Source organism: Pan paniscus, chromosome 10 (genome assembly GCF_029289425.2).
Source record: "Pan paniscus chromosome 10, NHGRI_mPanPan1-v2.0_pri, whole genome shotgun sequence".
NCBI classification, from domain to species: Eukaryota; Metazoa; Chordata; class Mammalia; order Primates; family Hominidae; genus Pan; species Pan paniscus.
Window position 1 is genome coordinate 14711266 of NC_073259.2, and position 19737 is coordinate 14731002.

General features: G+C 36.7%; 1 protein-coding gene across 1 annotated transcript in view; it reads right to left on the bottom strand.

Annotated features, from left to right (window-relative positions):
* Positions 1–19737, bottom strand: part of LOC100981672 (pregnancy zone protein) — a 61968-nt gene that overhangs the window by 33824 nt on the left and 8407 nt on the right. Inside the window, exons 6-14 of the mRNA XM_008960810.4 lie at positions 19349–19517; positions 18820–18904; positions 15629–15740; positions 15188–15302; positions 14947–15056; positions 12692–12853; positions 11121–11348; positions 10802–10865; positions 575–717 (exon numbers count right to left, since the gene is read on the bottom strand). Coding sequence (XP_008959058.2) covers positions 575–717; positions 10802–10865; positions 11121–11348; positions 12692–12853; positions 14947–15056; positions 15188–15302; positions 15629–15740; positions 18820–18904; positions 19349–19517 — 1188 coding nt within the window. The remainder of the gene's footprint in view (positions 1–574; positions 718–10801; positions 10866–11120; positions 11349–12691; positions 12854–14946; positions 15057–15187; positions 15303–15628; positions 15741–18819; positions 18905–19348; positions 19518–19737) is intronic.

Sequence of the window (19737 nt, forward strand, 5' to 3'; positions counted from 1 at the left end):
TATTAATTTTATAACAAGCTTACCTACTCCAGTGATCAAAAGTGATTCTATTTAGACAGGATCCAAATTATCTAATGCTTTGGCGACACATTAATTTACTCACTCTTTTAAACATGACTATTACATGAGTGGGGAATCTTAACAAAATATAGCTTCTCGGTAGCTTAGTCTTGTCCTAAGGAGATAACTGAGGCAGAATAAGGATAGATACCTTGTTAGATTTTTAGATGGCCATCTTTATCTCTGACACATGATAAGGTAATTCTAGGTGTTTACACTTATTCTTCAGGTTTTGGGAACTTTTGAGTCTTAGCATTTTACATACTCACACAACTGAATCAGCAGAGAAGAGCATCATGAACACAAAACTGATTGTATTTTATTTGGTAGCAGCTTTGTGTAATTGAAAAAGTGCTGTACTAGATCCCTAGAAATTTGGGTCTGCCATAAACTTGTTGGGAACTGTTGGGCAACTCATTTTACTTTTCTGGACTCAGTTTTCTCTGGGGTAAAATAGATGGCACCTACAGTATCATTTATTTGTGTTCTTTTAATTTTATGTTAAATCGCTCACCTTGTTGGCTAGACAGTTTTCAATCTCAAATTTTTCAGAGTCTCCAACAACTTCTCCATCTGGTAAAATGGCAAAGATGAACATTCGTGCAATGGGGGCAATGTCTGACTCCACAGGGAAGGATAAGGCAAAACTGCCTTTCACTGGAACATGGAGAGAGTGAGACAAAATGGTCATAAGTGAGACAAAAAGGTCATAAAAATAGTGTCATAAGGACACTATTGCTTGGTCTTATCCACTTTAGAACTGCGTCCATTCATTCTAATGGCTTAGTCTCTCTATGTGCCATTAGTTATTTGGTGAAATTAGTAGGCCAATGTCTCCCTTCAGAACTTTAATTATAGCAGAAGTTAACAAAGTTCCTTTCACTCACATCTTTTTTATTTGATATTCCACTTAACTGTTGCCTAAATCAATTAAATATCAGTAGCTCCAAATTTTCTGCATATATATGTGACAACTATTTTATTTACATTTCAGACTAGAGGTGATTCTCAATTTAAATATAGAGCTATAATTTGTAAGATATAATAAGTTTATTTTGTCATATATGACTTTTAAAAAGCTCTGTATGTAAAAAAAAGTTCATACTAATTGAACTTCCTAAAAGAATATTTAATTCTTGGAGTTTTCATTGCGGTGTTAAACTCTTATAAGCACATTGGTATATTTCTACTGGAAGCATTAAATGGTACCAGATAAAACTTCAGAAAATACTTTACATTTTAAAGCAGGGTGAAGGGCCACCAGGTAGCTACAAAAGGGCAACAACAAAAGTTCCATTTTCTAAATGGTCCACTGGGGACTTGAGTAGATGGCCCACATGTAGTTGAATAACGGTAATTATAAAACCACGAGAGACTTAATGACTGAAAAGTTTCTGAGATGTCTGTACATAAAGGACAGATACTCTCTGGTATTATTTCCATGTCTTCCTTTTCTCTACATCCCTCCTGTCCCAGATTCCCAGCTATATGGCTTTAAATTCCTGTGCTTCCAAGTTCTTTTCCAGTAACATATTCTTGGTGCAGTTAGACAATACATAGGATAACAGAGTCTCTCGACATTGTTGAAACTCAAAATAATGTAGGACAAGGACAATTAGAATTGTAGAAGAACTATAATTGATTTTATTTTTTCTTAACCATATGTATTAAAAATTAAGTCTAATACCCTTAGGAATATTTTACAAAGTATAATATCAGGATGAACAAGGCTAGCTATCTAATACACAACATGAAGACTGTAGTTAATAAAATGGTACTATATTTTAGATTTTTGTCAAATGAGTGCATTTTAGCTGTTCTTGCCACACACACACAAATGAGTAAGTAGGTGAGATGATGGCCATGTTACTTTCCATCACTATAGTAGTCATTTTATTATCTATATGTGTCCCATAACATTATGTTGTACACCTTAAATAAATGTAATTTTTTTTTGAGACAGGGTCTTGCTCTGTTGCCCAGGCTGAAATGCAGTGGTGCAATCATAGCTCACTGCAGCCTCGAATTTCTGGGCTGAAGTGATTGTACTGCCTCAGCCTCCCCAGTAGCTGGGACTATAGGTGCACAACACCACGTTTGGATAATTTTTTATATATTTTTGTAGAGATAGGGTCTTGCTATGTAGCCCAGGCTGGTCCCAAACTCCTCGGTTCAAGCAATCCTCCCAAAATGCTGCAATTACAGGCAGCAGCCAATGTGCCCGGCCAAAATTTACTTTTTAAAAAATGATTATATTAAAGCCTGAGATTGGTGGCACTCAACTAAAAATTGTTATAACTCTACGTAGAATATGGAATTTTTCCAACTTCATGCAAATTTGACTTTAGCTTAACATTACTTATTTTATATCACTATGTGTTTATACTGCAAAGCTCTTAAGTTTGGAAAGAAAGGAAGCTTAAAATATCCTTAAGGCAGTGTTATGCCATTCATATTTCTGTTCAGTTGGACAGATCAAGTTTTAGCTCAGACCTCAAAAAGGAAATAAGCTCCCCTTCTAAAAGGAAGGAAGCTCTTTTATCACTGTCTTGAGTTCAACAAGGAAAGTGGGGTAGATTGAAATGTCATAAAACCAGAAAAAAATTATGGTGACTTTATGGCAAAGAATAGTGGTAGGAAATTAAAGCTTTTAATAATAAAATTTGCCAGCACATGTGTGTGTGTGCACCCTGCCTTGCCACTGCTGGCAGCGTGAGTGTCCTCCATCACCCCTACTCCTACCACACAGCCACTGACATCAGAGCATTGTCAGGCACTAAGCTCGCCAACCCCACCCCTGCCAGCACTGTGCCCCTGCAATGGAGCTGCCAGTGCAAAACTAGGCACAAAACACACAAACCCACCCCCAGCCATGTACAGACACTGCCACCAGTATGAATGTATACAAAAGGTTCATACAGTCCTGCACCCACCAGTGCCCCACCCCCATGCTAACACCACCGTCAGTGCAAATGCATGCACAGTTGCTAGTGGGGATCCCCCAATCCCCTGAGTCATACTGCCATGATCATTGCTATGAATGCCTGCACAAAGGCCAGCAACCTGGCACCGGCTAGCACCCTGCCACAGCTGATGAGCGTGTACCCCACCACGCTGCCACTGCCATGCTGCTGGTACATGTGAATGAGGAGGGATCCCACTGCTACCATCCTGCAAAGTGCTTTGGCTGACATCACCCATGGAAGTGTTGTGACCAGTGGTCTGGGAGCACCTTGGTCCCTTCAGTGCAACATGTTCTTAACCTCAAGGAGCCAGAGAACAAAGCTGGAGCCAGATACCAGTTCCCCAGAGTTACAGCATGCAATCCAGGAGTCCTGAACTGAGCCTTGCTCCTCCCTGCCTCCACTGTCCCCGAATCTTCTGGTAACAAAGTCAGTTGACTGAACTCACCTTATACCACAATCAAACCTCCAAGGTCATCGAATAGGATAAAACGAAAAAATCAAAACAACAGCAGTTTCTAAGAGTGAAGGAACATCAGCCCACGAAGATGAGAAAGAACCAGCACAAGAACTCTGACAACTCAAAAAGCCAGAGCATCTTCTTTCCTCCAAACGATCACACCAGTTCTCCAGCAAGGGTTCTTAATTGGGCTGAGATGGCTGAAATGACAGAAATAGAATTCAGACTATGGATAGGAATGAAGGTCATTGAGATTCAGGAGAATGTTGAAACCTAATCTAAGGAAGCTAAGAATCACAATAAAATGATGCAGAAGCTGACAGACAAAATAACCAGTATAGGAAAGAACATAACCAACCTGACAGAGCTGAACAAGAGTCTACAAGAATTTCATAATGCAATCACAGGTATTAACAGCAGAACAGATCAAGTTGAGGAAAGAATCTCAGAGCCACAAAATTGACTTTCTGCAATACAACAGTCAGACAAGAATAAAGAAAGAAGAATGAAAAGGAATAAACAAAACCTCTGAGAAATCTGGGATTATGTATGTAAAAAGACCGAATCTACAACTCCTTGATGTCCTTGAAAGAGATGAGCATAATGAAAGCAACTTGGAAAACATATTTTAGGATATCATCCATGAGAACTTCCCCTCCTAGCTAGAGAGGCCAAATTCATATTCAGGAAATGAAGAGAACCCCAAAATATACTTCACAAGAAAGTCATCCCTAAGACACACAATCATCAGATTCACCAAGGTTGAAATGAATGAAAAAAAATGTTAAAGGCAGCTAGAGAGAAAGGACAAGTCACCTACAAAGGGAAGCCCATCAGACTAATGGTGGGCCTCTTAGCAGACACCCTACAAGCCATAAGAGATTTGGGGCCTATGTTCAACATTCTTTTCTTTTCTTTTCTTTTCTTTTCTTTTTCTTGACAGAGTCTCACTCTGTCACCAGGCTGGAGTGCAGTGGCACGATCTCAGCTCACTGCAACCCCCACCTCCCAGGTTCAAACAGTTCTCCTGCCTCAGCCTCCCGAGTAGCTGGGACTACAGGCGTGCACCACCACACCTGGCTAATTTTTGTATTTTTAGTAGAGATGGGGTTTCACCATGTTGGCCAGGATGGTCTCGATCTCCTGACTTCATAATCTGACCACCTTGGCCCCCCAAAGTGCTGGGATTACAGGTATGAGCCACTGCACCTGGCCAACATTCTTAAAGAAAATAAATTCCAACCAAGAATTTCATATCTAGCCAAACTAAACTTCATAAGTGAAGGAGAAATAAGATGCTTCTCAGACAAGGAAATGCTGAGGGAATTTGTTACCACCAGATCCAACTTGCAAGAGCTCCAGAAAGAAGCACTGAATATAAAAAGGAAAGAATATTACGAGCCACTACATAACCACACTGAAGTACACAGACCAGTGACACTATAGAGCAGTTACACAAACAAGTTGACAAACAGCTAACAACATGATGACAGATTCAAATTCACGCATCTCAATATTAACCTCTAATGTAAACAGACTAATTGCCCCAATTAAGAGGCACAGAGTGGCAAGCCAGATGAAGAAGCAAGACTCAGTGGTATGCCATCTTTAAGAGACCCATCTCACATGCAATGACACTGATATGCTCGAGATAAAGGAAAGGAGAAAAATCTGTCAAGCAAATGGAAAATAGAAAAAAGCAGGGGTTGCCAAATGTCCATCAATGATAGACTGGATAAAGAAAATGTGGCACATATACACCATGGAATACTATGCAGCCATAAAAAAGGATGAGTTCATGTCCTTTCCAGGGACATGGATGAAGCTGGAAACTGTCATTCTCAGCAAACTAACACAAGAACAGAAAACCAAACACCACATGTTCTCACTCATAAGTGGAAGTTGAAAAATGAGAACACATGGACACAGGGAGGGGAACATCACACACTGGGGCCTGTCAGGGGGTGGGGGGCTAGGGGAGGGATAGCATTAGGAGAAATACCTAATATAGATGACAGGCTGATGGGTGCAGCAAACCACCATGGCACATGTACACCTATGTAACAAACCTGCACATTCTGCCCATGTACCCCAGAACTTAAAGTATAATTAAAAAAAAAAAAGAAAAAGAGAAAAGCAGGGGTTGCAATACTAATTTCAGACAAAACAGACTTTAAACCAAGAAAGGTCAAAAAAAAAAAAAAAAAGACAAGGGAATTGCATAATGGTAAAGGGTTTAATTCAACGAGAAGACCTAACTAAACAAAATCTACATGCACCCAACACAGGAGCACCCAGATTCATAAAACAAGTGCTTAGAGACCTTCAAAGAGACTTAGACTCCCACACAATAATATTGAGAAACTTCAACACTCCACAGACAGTATTAGACAGATCATCAAGGCAGAAAATTATCAAAGACATTTAGGATCTGAACTCAGCACAGGACCCAAATGGATCTGATAGACATCTACAAAACTATCCACCACAAAACAACAACACATACATTCTTCTCAACTGCACACGGCACTACTCTAAAACCGATCACACAATCTGACACAAAACTATCCTCAGCAAATTTAGAAAAATGAAATCATACACTCCACACTCTCGGACTACCATGTGATTAAAGTAGAATTCAATAAGAAGAAAATCACTCAAAACCATACAATTACATAGAAATTAAACAACCTGCTCCTGCATGACTTTTGGGTAAATAATAAAATTTTGGCAGAAATCAGGAAGTTCTTTGAAACCCGTAAGAACAAAGATACAACATACCAGAATTTCTGGGACACAGCTAAGGCGGTGTTAAGAGGGAAACTTATAGCACTAAACATCCACATCGAAAAGTTAGAAAGATCTCAACTTAACCTCACATCACAACTAAAAGAACTAGTGGGTCAGCTGTGCTGTGCAGGTGATCCATGCTACACCCTAATCACTACTTGCTCTTCGGAACCTGAAAGTTATAGCAACGGAAGCTTCAAGATGGAAAAAATGGCAGCCAGCCTCTCCCTCTGTGAGCTCCATCCCAGGGAAATGTAAAGTTGCTACCAGCCTGAAAACCCTGATGCGGGTGGGGTGGTGGTAGCTGCAGTCCCAGGCTGTGGGGTTGCCCCCATGAGGAGAAGTGGGACTCACATAAAAAATAGTCTGGCCAAACGTCCTTGATGAACATTGATGAAAAATCCTCAACAAAATATTTGCAAACCAATATTCCTGATGAACATCGATGCGAAAATCTTCAATAAAATACTGGTAAACTGAATCCAGCAGCACATCAAAAAGCTTAGCCACTGTGACCAAGTAGACTTCATCCCTGGGATGCAAGGTTGGTTCAACATAGGCATATCAATAAATGTGATTCATTCATATAAACAGAACCAATGACAAAAATACAATTATCTCATCAGATGTAGAGAAGGATTTTAGTAAAATTCAACACCTCTTCATGTTAAAAACTCCCAATAAACTAGATATTGAAAGAACATACCTCAAAATAATAACAGCCATCTATGACAAACCCACAGCCAACATCATACTGAATGGGCAAAAGCTGGAAGCATTCTCCTTAAAAACTGGCACAAGGCAAGGATGCCCTCTCTCACCACTCCTATTCAACACAGTATTGGAAGTCCTCACCAGAACAATCAGGCAAGACAAAGAAATAAAGGGCATCAGAATAGGAAGAGAGGAAGTCAAACTATCCCTGTTTGCAGACGACATGATTTTATATCTAGAAAACCCCATAGTGTTGGCCTCAAAGCTCCTTAAGCTGAAAAATGATGTTAGCAAAATTTCAGGGTACAAAATCAATGTACAAAAATTACTAGCATTCCTATACACCAACAACAGTCAAGCCAAAAGCCAAATCAGGAATGCAAGCAATCCCATTCACAATTGTCAGAGAAAGAATAAAATACCTAGAAATACAGCTAACCAGGGAGGTGAAAGATCTATACAATGAGAATTATAAAACAGTGCTCAAAGAAATCAGAGACGACACAAACAAATGGAAAAATATTCCATGCTCATAGATAGGAAGAATCAGTATGAAAATGGTCATATTGCCCAAAGATCTCTACAATGAGAATTACAAAACACTGCTCAAAGAAATCAGAGATGATGCAAATGGAAAAAATATTCCATGCTCATAGAAAGGAAGAATCAATATCATGAAAATGGTCATATTGCCCAAAGCAATTTATAGATTTAATGTTTTTCCTATAAAACTACCAATGACATCCTTCACAGACCTAGATAAAACTATTTTAAAATGTATATGGAACTAAAAAAAGAGCCCAAATAGCCAAGACAATCCTAAGCAAAAAGAACAAAGGAGGAGGCATCACACTACCCAACTTCAAACTATACTACAGGGCTACAGTTACCAAAACAGCATAGTACTGGTACAAAAACAGACACACAAATCAATGGGACAGAATGCAGAGACCAGAAATAATGCTGCACACCCACAACCATCTGATCTTCAACAAAGCTGACAAACACAAGGAAAGGACTCCCTATTCAATAAATGGTGCTGAGATAACTGGCTAGCCATAGGCAGAAGATTGAAACTGGATCCCCTCCTTACACAATGCACAAAAACCAACTCAAGATTGGTTAAAGACTTAAATGTAAAACCAAAAAGTATACAAACTCTGGAAGACAACCTAGGCAATACCATTCTGGACACAGGAACTGCAAAGATTTCATGAAGAAGACACTAAAAACAATCTCAACAAATGCAAACATTGACAAATGGGATCTAATTAACCTAAAGAGCTTCTGCACAGCAAAAGAAACTATCAATAGAGTAAACAGACAACTTAGAGAATGAGAGAAAACTTTTGCAATCTATGCATCCAATAAAGGTCTAATATCTAGCATCTATATAGAATTTAAACACATTTACAAGGAAAAAACAAACCACCACATTAAAAAGTGGGCAAAGGACAGGAATAAACACTTTTCAAAAGAAGATATACATGTGGCCAACAAGCGAAGGAAAAAAAGCTCAATACTACTGAATATTAGAGAAATGCAACTCAAAACCACAATGAGATTATCATCTCACATCAGTCAGAATGGCTATTATTAAGAGTCAAAAAATAACAGATGTTGGCAAGGTTGTGGAGAAAAGGGAATGCTTATACACTCTTGGTGGGAATGTAAATTAGTTCAGCCATTGTGGAAAGCAGTGTGGCGATTCCTCAAAGAGCTAAAAACAGAACTATCATTTGACCCAAGAATCCCAGTACTGGGTATATATCCAAAGGAATATAAATTGTTCTGTCATAAAGACACATGCACACATATGTTCATTGCAACCCTGTTGCAATGAACAGTAGCAAAGACATGGAATCAACCTAAATGCCCATCAGTGGAAGACTGGATAAAGAAAATGTGGTACATATACACCATGGAACTATGCAGCCATAGAAAAGAACGCCATGATGTCCTTTGCAGGAGCATACATGGAGCTAGAAGCTATTATTCTTAGCAAAATAATGTAGGAACAGAAAACCAAATATTCCATGTGCTCAGTTATAAGTGGGAGCTAAATGATGAGAACATAATGGATACAAAGAGGACAACACACAGTGGGGCCTATCTGAGGGTGGAGGGCGGGAGGAGGGAGAGCAGAAGACATTGAGGCCTATTGGAGGGTGGAGGGTAGGTGGAGAAAGAGGATCAGAAAAAATAATTATTGGGTAGTAGGCTTAGAACCTGGGTAACGAAATAATCTGTACAACAAACCCCGTGACACGAGTTTACCTACATAACAAACCTGAACATGAACCCTTCAAACCTAAAATAAAAGTTTTAAACATAATAATAAATAATAAAATTTGAGAAGATTTCATTATTTAAAATCTCAATTCTGAAAATTAAATAGGCAAATGGTTTAGGTAATAATAATTTGGACAGTATGAAGAATAGTGTGAAAAGAGAATATGAGGAAGCTCAACTTGGACAATTTGAAAAGTTTTAAAAAGTTGAATTTAGACAAATTGTGAATAAAATTTGTTCTTTTATCATAGAGGTGTAAGTGCTTTTGATAATTCTTTGGTGAAGAGTAAATCGGTAATTAATAACTATTAAAATATGTGGTTAAAATTGTTTTATGATGAAACAATTGTGATTTAATTAGCTATATAGAGAAATTTTTTCCAATTTTTGACTCAGCTACTTTCAATAAAATTTTGTGGCATCTTCACAAAGTAAATGATTAAATAACTAGTCCTCATTTTACTATATAGAGATTTTTATGCAGACTCTTCCTGTTATGAATAAAATTCAAATTGGAATATTATAAAAGAAAAAATCAAATAAATGTTTTAAAACCTTTGATTATTTCTGTGAATGTGATACATAGACCAGTATGAGAAGAAAATTATTCAACAAAAATTGAAGAAGAACAATGTACACAGTGGGGTCCATTCTCCATATCTAACTACCTCTACACTAGTATTGGGAAAAAACTGATATTCAAAACTGGCAGCAGTTTTTAATGTTTAATTAAAATAATTATTAATTATTAGAGTACTGATTAATAACATGTAAATTTTAACTTTCTCAAAATTGTTTCAATTTTCAAAACTGAAAAATAAAAATTAAAAATTGATATTTAATTTTTCCAGCTTAGCAGGAAGAGAAACTACATAGGTAGAAAATATTAGGCATGGAGCAAATCCTAATGGTTATTAAGTTTAGCTTAGGGGTGTGGTGGAAATTGGTAAAATGTTTCCCTTAGTTTAGGTTAATTACAAAAATGTTCACGGGTTCTCTTTTCAGTGGTTTAACCTCTAGATTATTTGACTTAGAATAGAAAACGATCTTGGTTCCCCAGGCCTCAATTTATTCTTGAAGTGAATCCAATTTCGTATATAAAGTACTCATGGCCTGGCACAAGAAAAAAAAATCTATCACCTTTCTTCCTTCCCATTTCCCATGATAATTACTTTTTTCTTCTCTGCAATGTTAACTTAGTCAATGTACACTTTATTGGGGGTGGAGATAAATAGAAGGCAGTTTAGATTTTGAAAAGAGCTTTGTTTTACTGTTAGAAGAAACAAACTAAAGTGAAAAACTAGTGTACCTTAGCAGAGTGACTGATACAGAGTAGACAATCACATTTATCTGTTGACTGCTGAATTTTAAAATGCCAAAGAGTCATAAGACGAGTATTTTCCTGCATGTCCTCCTTATTGTGAAGGGATGATGGAAACGATTTCCCATTTATGAACTGTCACCGAGGGAAGGGTAAGGATGTGTTAGGGGAGCAAGGAGAGATGAATCTGAGGATACTCACTGTCTCCTGACTCCACAGGCAGAGTGTGGGTTCCAGATCTGACGATGACTCCCTTAGCCATGATCTGAAATGAAAAAACAGTGAAGGAAATTTCTTGAGCTGGACACAGTTCTCAGCCTTCTATTCCCCACATGACCCACTTTCAGTTGTCAAGTCTGTGCTGGAGAGAATCAACCTCAAGAAAACTCATGGAATGAAGGACGCACAACAAGAACACAAGGTGGCTGTGTGCAAGTAGTTTATTTTGACATTCCTGAGCCTATTGACCACTTTTGTCCTACTGATAAGCTGCAATTGTATTCCATGGCCTCATTCTTACCAGGTAATGGAAACTGAGCTCCGATAACTCTCCCATGGCCTGTCTATTCAGTGTATAGTGTGCCGTGATAGTCTCCGTGTGGCCACAGGGCAGGGTACCAGCCACAGGCTCCAGGTGAATGTAACTTCCACTTAAGGAGAAAACACGATTTGCAGTGTGCTGAGCACCCTGGTGGTCTTCTGCTACCCATGAATAGTGAAAACACAAGTTGGGATGCTCAGTGAAAACCTGAGTAAACAGAAAAGCAAGGAAAGAATATTGTCTTGAAATTCTTCACCTTAGCTTCTCACCAAAATGAATAGTTACAACGGTGTCTTCCACTCTAAAATACACTATGGCTCTCCCTCATACTGGTTGACAGCCAAATAAATGAATTTTCAGTCTCCCAACATTCAAATATTAAAAGGAAATCATCCACAAATTTATCTCTTTTGCCCTGATTCTGCTAACTCATTACTACTTTGACATTTTCCTCCTGCCCCTCAGAACTAGAGGAAAAATGAGAATGATAAATAACTCAAACAAGTGGAAAAGGGATTTTTCAGATATTACAATTACCTCATGAATTGGCTTAATTAAAATTAGGGTTTGTATTAATAAAACATTCTATTACCTTATGAGCTTCAAAATTGTTTATAGTAATCCTTAGTAAATTAGCATTTATGCCTCTTATCATTATTGTGACTTCCAACCTTTAAGACCTATGTGATTTCTGAAACTTTAAGCCTTGCAGATAATGTTTTGCGCATAATTCTATTTCCCTTGTGGTAACTGCTCCTTAGCTTTTCTTCAAAGTGCCCTTATTTTTTTCTAAATTTATTAGGCATATTTTGTGGACTCCTCTATTTGGTCTCATAATAAAGTTCCTATTTAAAGAAACCTTTTGCGCATAAACACATCATACTAATAATTTACAGATCTTTTAACTCCATGAAAATAGGAACTTTTAAAGTGTAGGGACACTATTTAGTCACCTTTTAAATCCTAGGGAGAGCGAGTGTCTATCACATAGAAAACATTAAACATCATTACATGTGTTTAAACTGAGTTAACACATGAAACTGAGAAACAGAAATAATTTATATGTTATTTATCGACACTGAAATCCATAAATTATAGTCTTTTATCACTTCTTTGAGATAACCAGCATGAAAACTTTTTAGCTATAGAAATCTTTTGATCATCATCATTAGACAATGTATATTAAGTGTGTGTGTGTGTGTGTGTGATCACTTTACAAAATTTCTAAGTGACATGGAAAAAATAACATAAAACAAAGTACATGAATTACTGAAGCAGCTGATATTGTTCAAGACCCAAATCAAATAAGATTTTTTTCATAATATATAAAATGTTACAGATAATGATAGTGAAATTATCAGGCACTTCTGCAGTGCCTTTTCTAATGCCTTTATTGTTTTTCATGAAATTCTATTATCCTCAAATTTGTAAACTCAAAGTTAGATATCTTCTTATTTCTTACTCTTAAATGCAATCTGTACATTTCTTCTGAATATATCACTGTTCCTAACATTTCCTTTGTCCTCAGAGATTTGTCTTTCTATACTTACCCGGACAGAAAGTTTATTAACCGAGATATTGGTAGTATTGATTGAAAACTGTGCAACACCCTGCTCATTGGTGGTTGCATTGGAGTAATAATTGGCGTCATTCACAGAGATGAAGATGAGTTTATTGGGGATGGGCACACCTTTTCCATCCACCAGAAGCACCTAAAGAAGAAAAGTACTTGATAGTTGATGTGAATAACACCCAGAGAGGACTGAACTCATGTGAACAAATGCTTTTGCTGCTATAACTAAAACAACAACCTCCCCCTCAAAAAATCCCCACCAAACCTTCATCTTTACGACAAAATGTTTCCTTCCATTTGGATCCTCATGTCATACATAGCTTATCTATGAAATTTTGTAGTATTTCCAGTAAAGTCAGGGAGTTTTTTTGTTTTTTGTTTTTTGTTTTTTTTTTGAGACGGAGTCTCGCTCTGTCGCCCAGGCTGGAGTGCAGTGGCGCGATCTTGGCTCACTGCAAGCTCTGCCTCCTGGACTCACGCCATTCTCCTGCCTCAGCCTCCCGAGTAGGTGGGACTACAGGCGCCTGCCACCCGTCCCAGCTAATTTTTTGTATTTTTAGTAGAGACGGGGTTTCACCATGTTAGCCAGGATGGTCTCGATCGCCAGACCTCGTGATCTGCCCGCCTCGGCCTCCGAAAGTGCTGGGATTACAGGCGTGAGCCACCGTGCCCGGCCAAAGTCAGGGAGATTTTTAATAACTACAACGTGCCACTTAATATGCACTTGGAATAAGAATAAAAGAAATGAATTTAAACTGGCTGTTTTTCCCTTTTCGCATAGACGGAGGCTAGAATGCTTGGCTGTGTTCTGAACTCTACTAGCTAAAAAAGTTACTTCTCTGCACTTCAGTTTTCCACCTTCATTAAAAGGGGGATAATAGTTGTGCCTCCTTTATATGGTAGTATTGAAGATTAAATAATTATTTAAAGATACATTAGAGGAGTAGGGCGACTATAGTTTTCCAATAATCTGTTGTGATTTAAAAATAGCCAGAAGAGAATAATTTGAATGTTTAGCAAAAAAAGGACAAATATTTAAGGTGATGAATATCTCAATTATGCTGATTGGATCTTCACAAATTATTTGAATGTATTAAATAATCACATGTACTCCCCAAAATTGATACTATGATGTATCAATTTTTAAAAAATTTAAAATAATAAAAATACATTAGAAGATATTTGGTGTACGATAATTATTCCATAAATGTTAGTTACTAACGTTATTATTATCTCCTGCAACAAACCAGCTAAGAAAATCCACATGAGAATGTTTTCTTCCCTTCCTTTCCCTTCCCCTTCCCCTGGCCCTTCCTTTTCCCCTTCCCCTTTTTCCTTCTTTTCCTTTTCCTTCCCCTTTCCTTCTTTTCTTTTCTTTCACAACTGGTCTCTGTTGCCCAGGCTGGAGTGCAGTGGTGCCATTATAACTCACAGCAGCATCGAAGTTCTGGGCTCGAGGGATCCTCCCACCTCAGCTTCCCAAGCAGCTGGGACTACAGGTGCACGCCACCAGCCCACTGCTAATTTTTTTTTTTTTGCAGAGGCAGAGTCTTACTATGTTACTAGGGCCGATCTAGAACTCCCGGCCTCAGGCGATCCTCCCCCCTTGGCCTCCCAAAGTTCTGGGATTATAAGCATGAGCCACTATGCCTGGCCAAATGTCTCAATTTACTAATTATAAAACAGGTAAAATTAATTATCAATATGAATAAAATTAATATTTTATTGGTTTTATTATTGTTAAAATATATAAGTTAAACATATAAAAATATAATAATAATAACCATGAAATGCATGTTATTTTAATACCTATGCCTAAAATTAAAGACTTATTTATTTATGTCAGAAGAGATCAACAGATATAAAAAGAACACTGACAGCCATAAATGTTACAAACTCTGAAAATTCTGATGCTGCCCAGGTCATGATGGAAATATCATTTATTCTAAACTGCATGAAAGAAGAGGTTTGATATAACAACTAAGTCACATTACATTAAGTATCTTTATTAGCTACATATTAAAATATTATCTCTGATTCTCATAATAATTTAGTATGTGTCTGTTTGTTTCATCAGTGATATTTAGAAAGGAAAGTATTTCTCCTTGGTTTCATGGTTTTTGGTCGTATTAATTAACTGATAACACTAACCAAGTGTGGGCTGCATCATTGTGTCCTGTGCTTAGGTGCAACTGGATACTTTGCTTACCTGTGCATTACAATATATCCTACCTGTGCAAAAAAGGGGATTCCTTGTCTAAAGTGTGAATCCACTTTCACGAATTTGAGTTTGGATACAATGTTTGTGATTTCACTGATCCTGTTTGCAGTGACTTCCAGGTCTGAAAAATATAAAGAGTCAGTACTTTTAGAAGTTACTTTAGTCATAAAATTTCTTTCTTACAAATGACCTTTATTTTGTTATGGAAAGTAAACTATTGTTTTATTTCCCATGTTCATTCATTACTCACACCTGTCCCCTCTTCTCTGATCCTGGCTTCCACTCTAAGCTTCATTTCAAAGCCCGTATTTGTAATCTGGAGCATTTTGGTGTGTACTTGTTGGGTGATGCAGCCATTGCTGTTAAGCTGAGAAAAATACCAAAACCAATAAATGTCAAACTGATTGAGATCAATAGTCACTGAATCTACTATTCTGTCTCTAATGACAAGAAAACTTTTTTTTTGCATTAAGTATGTTAATTGACCTTCGAGAACTTAATACTCATATCTGCTTTGTAACCTCCAAAGTTAGTCGTCCAAATGAGAATCTTGTTGACTAAGAACAGAAATTCCTTTTTTGGTGGGGGATATTTTGCGACAAGCTTGTCCTGATGCCCTCTTTCTAGTTAGTAAAATGGAGTCTCACTGGTTGTAAACAGTGATAGCACTGAGAGAGAATACCGCCTACTAACCTGTTGACTGAATTCCTCACAGACCTCCTGCTTGTCACAATTAAGAACACGAGATAATTTTCTACACAGGCTCACAGTTGCAAGTCCTGGGACAGGCTTCCCATAGGTGTATCTGGTACATGAGAAATAAATCAGGAATTGAGAATGGCTGTTTGCATTTTCCACTACCACTCCTCCACAGAACTGTCCCTCTTTAGAGTTGCCTACACATCTTTATCATCTGGGTGCCCACCAAGTAGAAAGCTGTCTGGAAAATGTCTCCCTCAAAAATATTAGCCATTAAAACCTTTGAAACTTGACTGCACTGTACCACCACATTCTCTTTGGGATTGAATATATATATTTATATAAATATTTTTATATATTTAATATATAATATTATAATTATTTTATTTTAATGTTTAATTAAAATAATTATTAATTATTGGAGTACTGCTTAATAATATATAATAATATAATATATATAATATATTATATATAAATATATTATATATAATGTTTAAAATAATTAATTATTAGAGTACTGATTATAATATATAATGTAATATATAATATATAACATAATATAATATATAATATATAAATATATTATATATTATATTTATATATTATATATTGTATTATATATAATATAATATATAATTATTATATATATTATATATAATATAAAATTATTATATATATTATATATAATACAATATATAATATATAATATATATTATTAATAATATATAAATTATATATATTTATATATTATAAATTATATATATTATATATTTATATTACATATTTATATATTATATATTAATATATATTATATATATATTTAATCCCAAAGAGAATGTGGTGGTACAGTGCAGTCATATATATATGCAAACATATATATATATGTTTTTCCTTTGGCCAGGTGCGGTGGCTCATGCCTGCAACCCCAACACTTTGGGAAGCCAAGAAGAAGGATTGCTTGAGGCCAAAAGTTCCCAACTAGCATGGGTAACGTAGCAGGACCCAGTCTCTACAAGCTTTTTAAAAAGATTAGCTGGGTATGGTGACATGCACCTGTAGTCCTAACTACTTAAGGAGGTTTAGGCAGGAGATTCACATAAGCCCAGGAGTTTGAGGCTACAGTGAGCTAAGATTGCTCCACTGCACTCCAGCCTGGGTTAGAGACTCTGTCTACTAAAAAAATGTTTCTTCCTTTTAACCTACTTATTTTCTATCATTCTTCTTTATTTTGTTTTAATAATATCAAAGCTTATTCTGTATACCAAGTGAGCAAATGTAGATGATGAATTGAATAAAAATAAGTACATAATAACTAAGCAAATCTAACACAAAATGCACAGACACACGCACACGTGCACTGACACACATGCACAGAGAAGAGAAGGGAGAGAGAGGGAGAAAAAGAAGCCTAGGAACACATGAGGCATGTAAATACAAAATAATTAGTAGGGTTATGTGTGTGTGAACATGTTATATTAGTCCTTTCTCTGATTAGATAATGGGTAACAGAATAATACACAATAATTTTGTTTTGGACATTGGTTTTCTTTCCTATTTGCAAATGGCTCTGAAATTACTTCAAATAAAAAGATAGAATCAAAGCAGCTTATTCTGAAGCCCTTCTCCAACATATAGATATCTGCACTACGGCACTATTAATTTAGACACATAACTCCTTGGCCATTGCTCTGAGGCTGAAATGAGGCAGAGATCTAGGCGTTTTGGTGTTTCTGGTATATAATATTTAGGCTGGCATATTCCTTTACCCTGCGTGCTCCCTCTGGGACTGTTTGTTTGTAGGCTATCAGTTTTGCTTCTTCAGGTTAAAAGGAACTGTAAGAGGTATCTGTAATCACAGAGGGCAACAGTGAAAAGGAACGTCATAGGTAAGGTTCATGCCCTCTGTCTACTGCTTAAGAGATGGAGGCACAGAGAAGCAGCAGAATGCCTAGTGAAAACAGTAAGTTCTGATAGGGGAGGCACACTCATCACTGCCGATTCTGAGTCTAGTACCCTTCATAATCATGACATCGGTCACTGGATCATTTATATTATGTTTAAGTCACTTCTATAAAATCTTAATCATTGGCTTTTGCCCAGTAATTGTGACCTGTGATCTTTAGGCTTCTCTGTCACATTTTTAGTCCATTGTATCAGCGCATCCTCCTTCCTCAATGACAGGATTAGTATTTATGGTATACATATGAAGAAAAGGAGAAAGTGAAATTTCCTGGAGTGGAAATTTCTGGGGGAGAGATTATTTCAGGTTATTAAACAATTTGTTCTACCATTGCACTATTTCTGGTTATTGAACAATTGTTCTATCAAAAAGATCAATGTAAAACATTCAATGTATCCTCTTAAAATTGCCCAGAGGAAAGATTAGGCATAATTAATTCAATGTTCCATGAGAAAACAAACAGGCAGATTCTGCAAGCAAGACTTCTAGAGGCCAACTGATGATCTTCAGCGAAATGTCATTTAAAAAAGGAGGTTATAGACTTTTAAACCTCTAAGATATTTATAGATTCCTATGGCTTGCTTTAAAATATTAGAGCTAAAAAACTACTGTAGAGGAGGAAATGGGGCAAAAAGAACCTGACAAATTTTACAATTTTAAAAATAGGTGATAGGTACATGAAATTGTGTTTTACTTCTCTGTTAACTTTGGCACGTGATTGAAAATTTCCGTTGTAGAGAGTTTGGAAAAAGAAAAGGTACTTAGGAGTCATAATAACCAAAACCAATGTGCGAACACCCAGCTTTATGAGACCATTTTTAGGACAATTGAAGATACTTGACTGTAAACTTGCAATTAGTTTTGGAAAATTACTTCCAATTTTGTTAAGTGATCGTGGTGTCGCAGAAGTGGACAATGTCTCTGTATTTTAGAGGTACATACTACTGCATGTACAGAAAAATATCATGATCTTTGTGATTTATCCTAAGATGTTAAAGCAAAATATACGATGAAACAATACGGAAAGATGTTTATTGTTAAATCATAATTAAGTGTGTTTCTATTCTTTTATGTATTTGAAAATTTTAATAGTAAGTCGTTAAATAAAGAGAAGTCAATGGAGTAATATTACAAAAGTGCTGAGGCAAAGTAAATTTATAATTTTGTACCTACATAATCACTCAAAATTGAGGCAAAATATAAAATTTTAGATAATATAACTCACTCTCCACAGACTGTTATGTTCACTTTTTCATCCATGATACTGATTATCTTTGGCACCTGAACTTTGACCTCAAACTTGGGAAGCACTGTTAATAGAGATAATAGGAATAAAGAAGGTTGGTAAACATTTATTGGAAATACAAATAATTTCAGTGTGTCTATAATTTTTCCCAAAATAACACTCTGAATGTTAGATTTACTTTCCAATGTATCAACTTTAAGATGGTAAGGTTTAACAATTCATGCAGAATCTAACTGACTTCTTGAGCACAGCGGGTCTCAGTGACGTTAACAAATGATGGTGGTTTCACTGAAACAAGAAGTTTCATACTTGGCAAAGCGTAATTTGCTACTGAAAATCAGCAAGCTCTTATGAGCTTCTGTGTTCACACCGTCCTAATGGTCTTAGAAGCAGGTAAGTCTGACTCTACTGCAAGTTCAACATATCTACAGGAAATTCAAAGGATCTAAGTGAGCTCACACTCTAGGAACCAAAATGTTATGCCTTTTTCATCTTCCATAATCCATACCAAATTCCTCCACGGTGAAGGGGTGCTGTATCCTTCCACCTGATTCTGTCTGTACCACCACCCGGTAGGAGCCCTGAATGGGCTCTGATGAGAGGGGAAAGGACAACTGATTGAGGCCAGCTTCTAGCTTGAGACTCTGCCATTGTGCAATTCGATTTCTTCTTGGGTTCTGAAGGGAAACAAGAAGCATGGGCAGTAATCATTTAGTCACAATAGTACTTGAGCAACTCAAATGATTTTGAAGGTGATAATTAGCATTGCCTCTGGAAAGACAAATACAGAAGGAAGAGAAAATACAATCAACCTGACAACTGGGAGTAGGAAGAATTCAGATCTGAAAATTTTTAAAGTAGTTCATCTGTCTGGAGTATTATCAGAACCTCCTACTC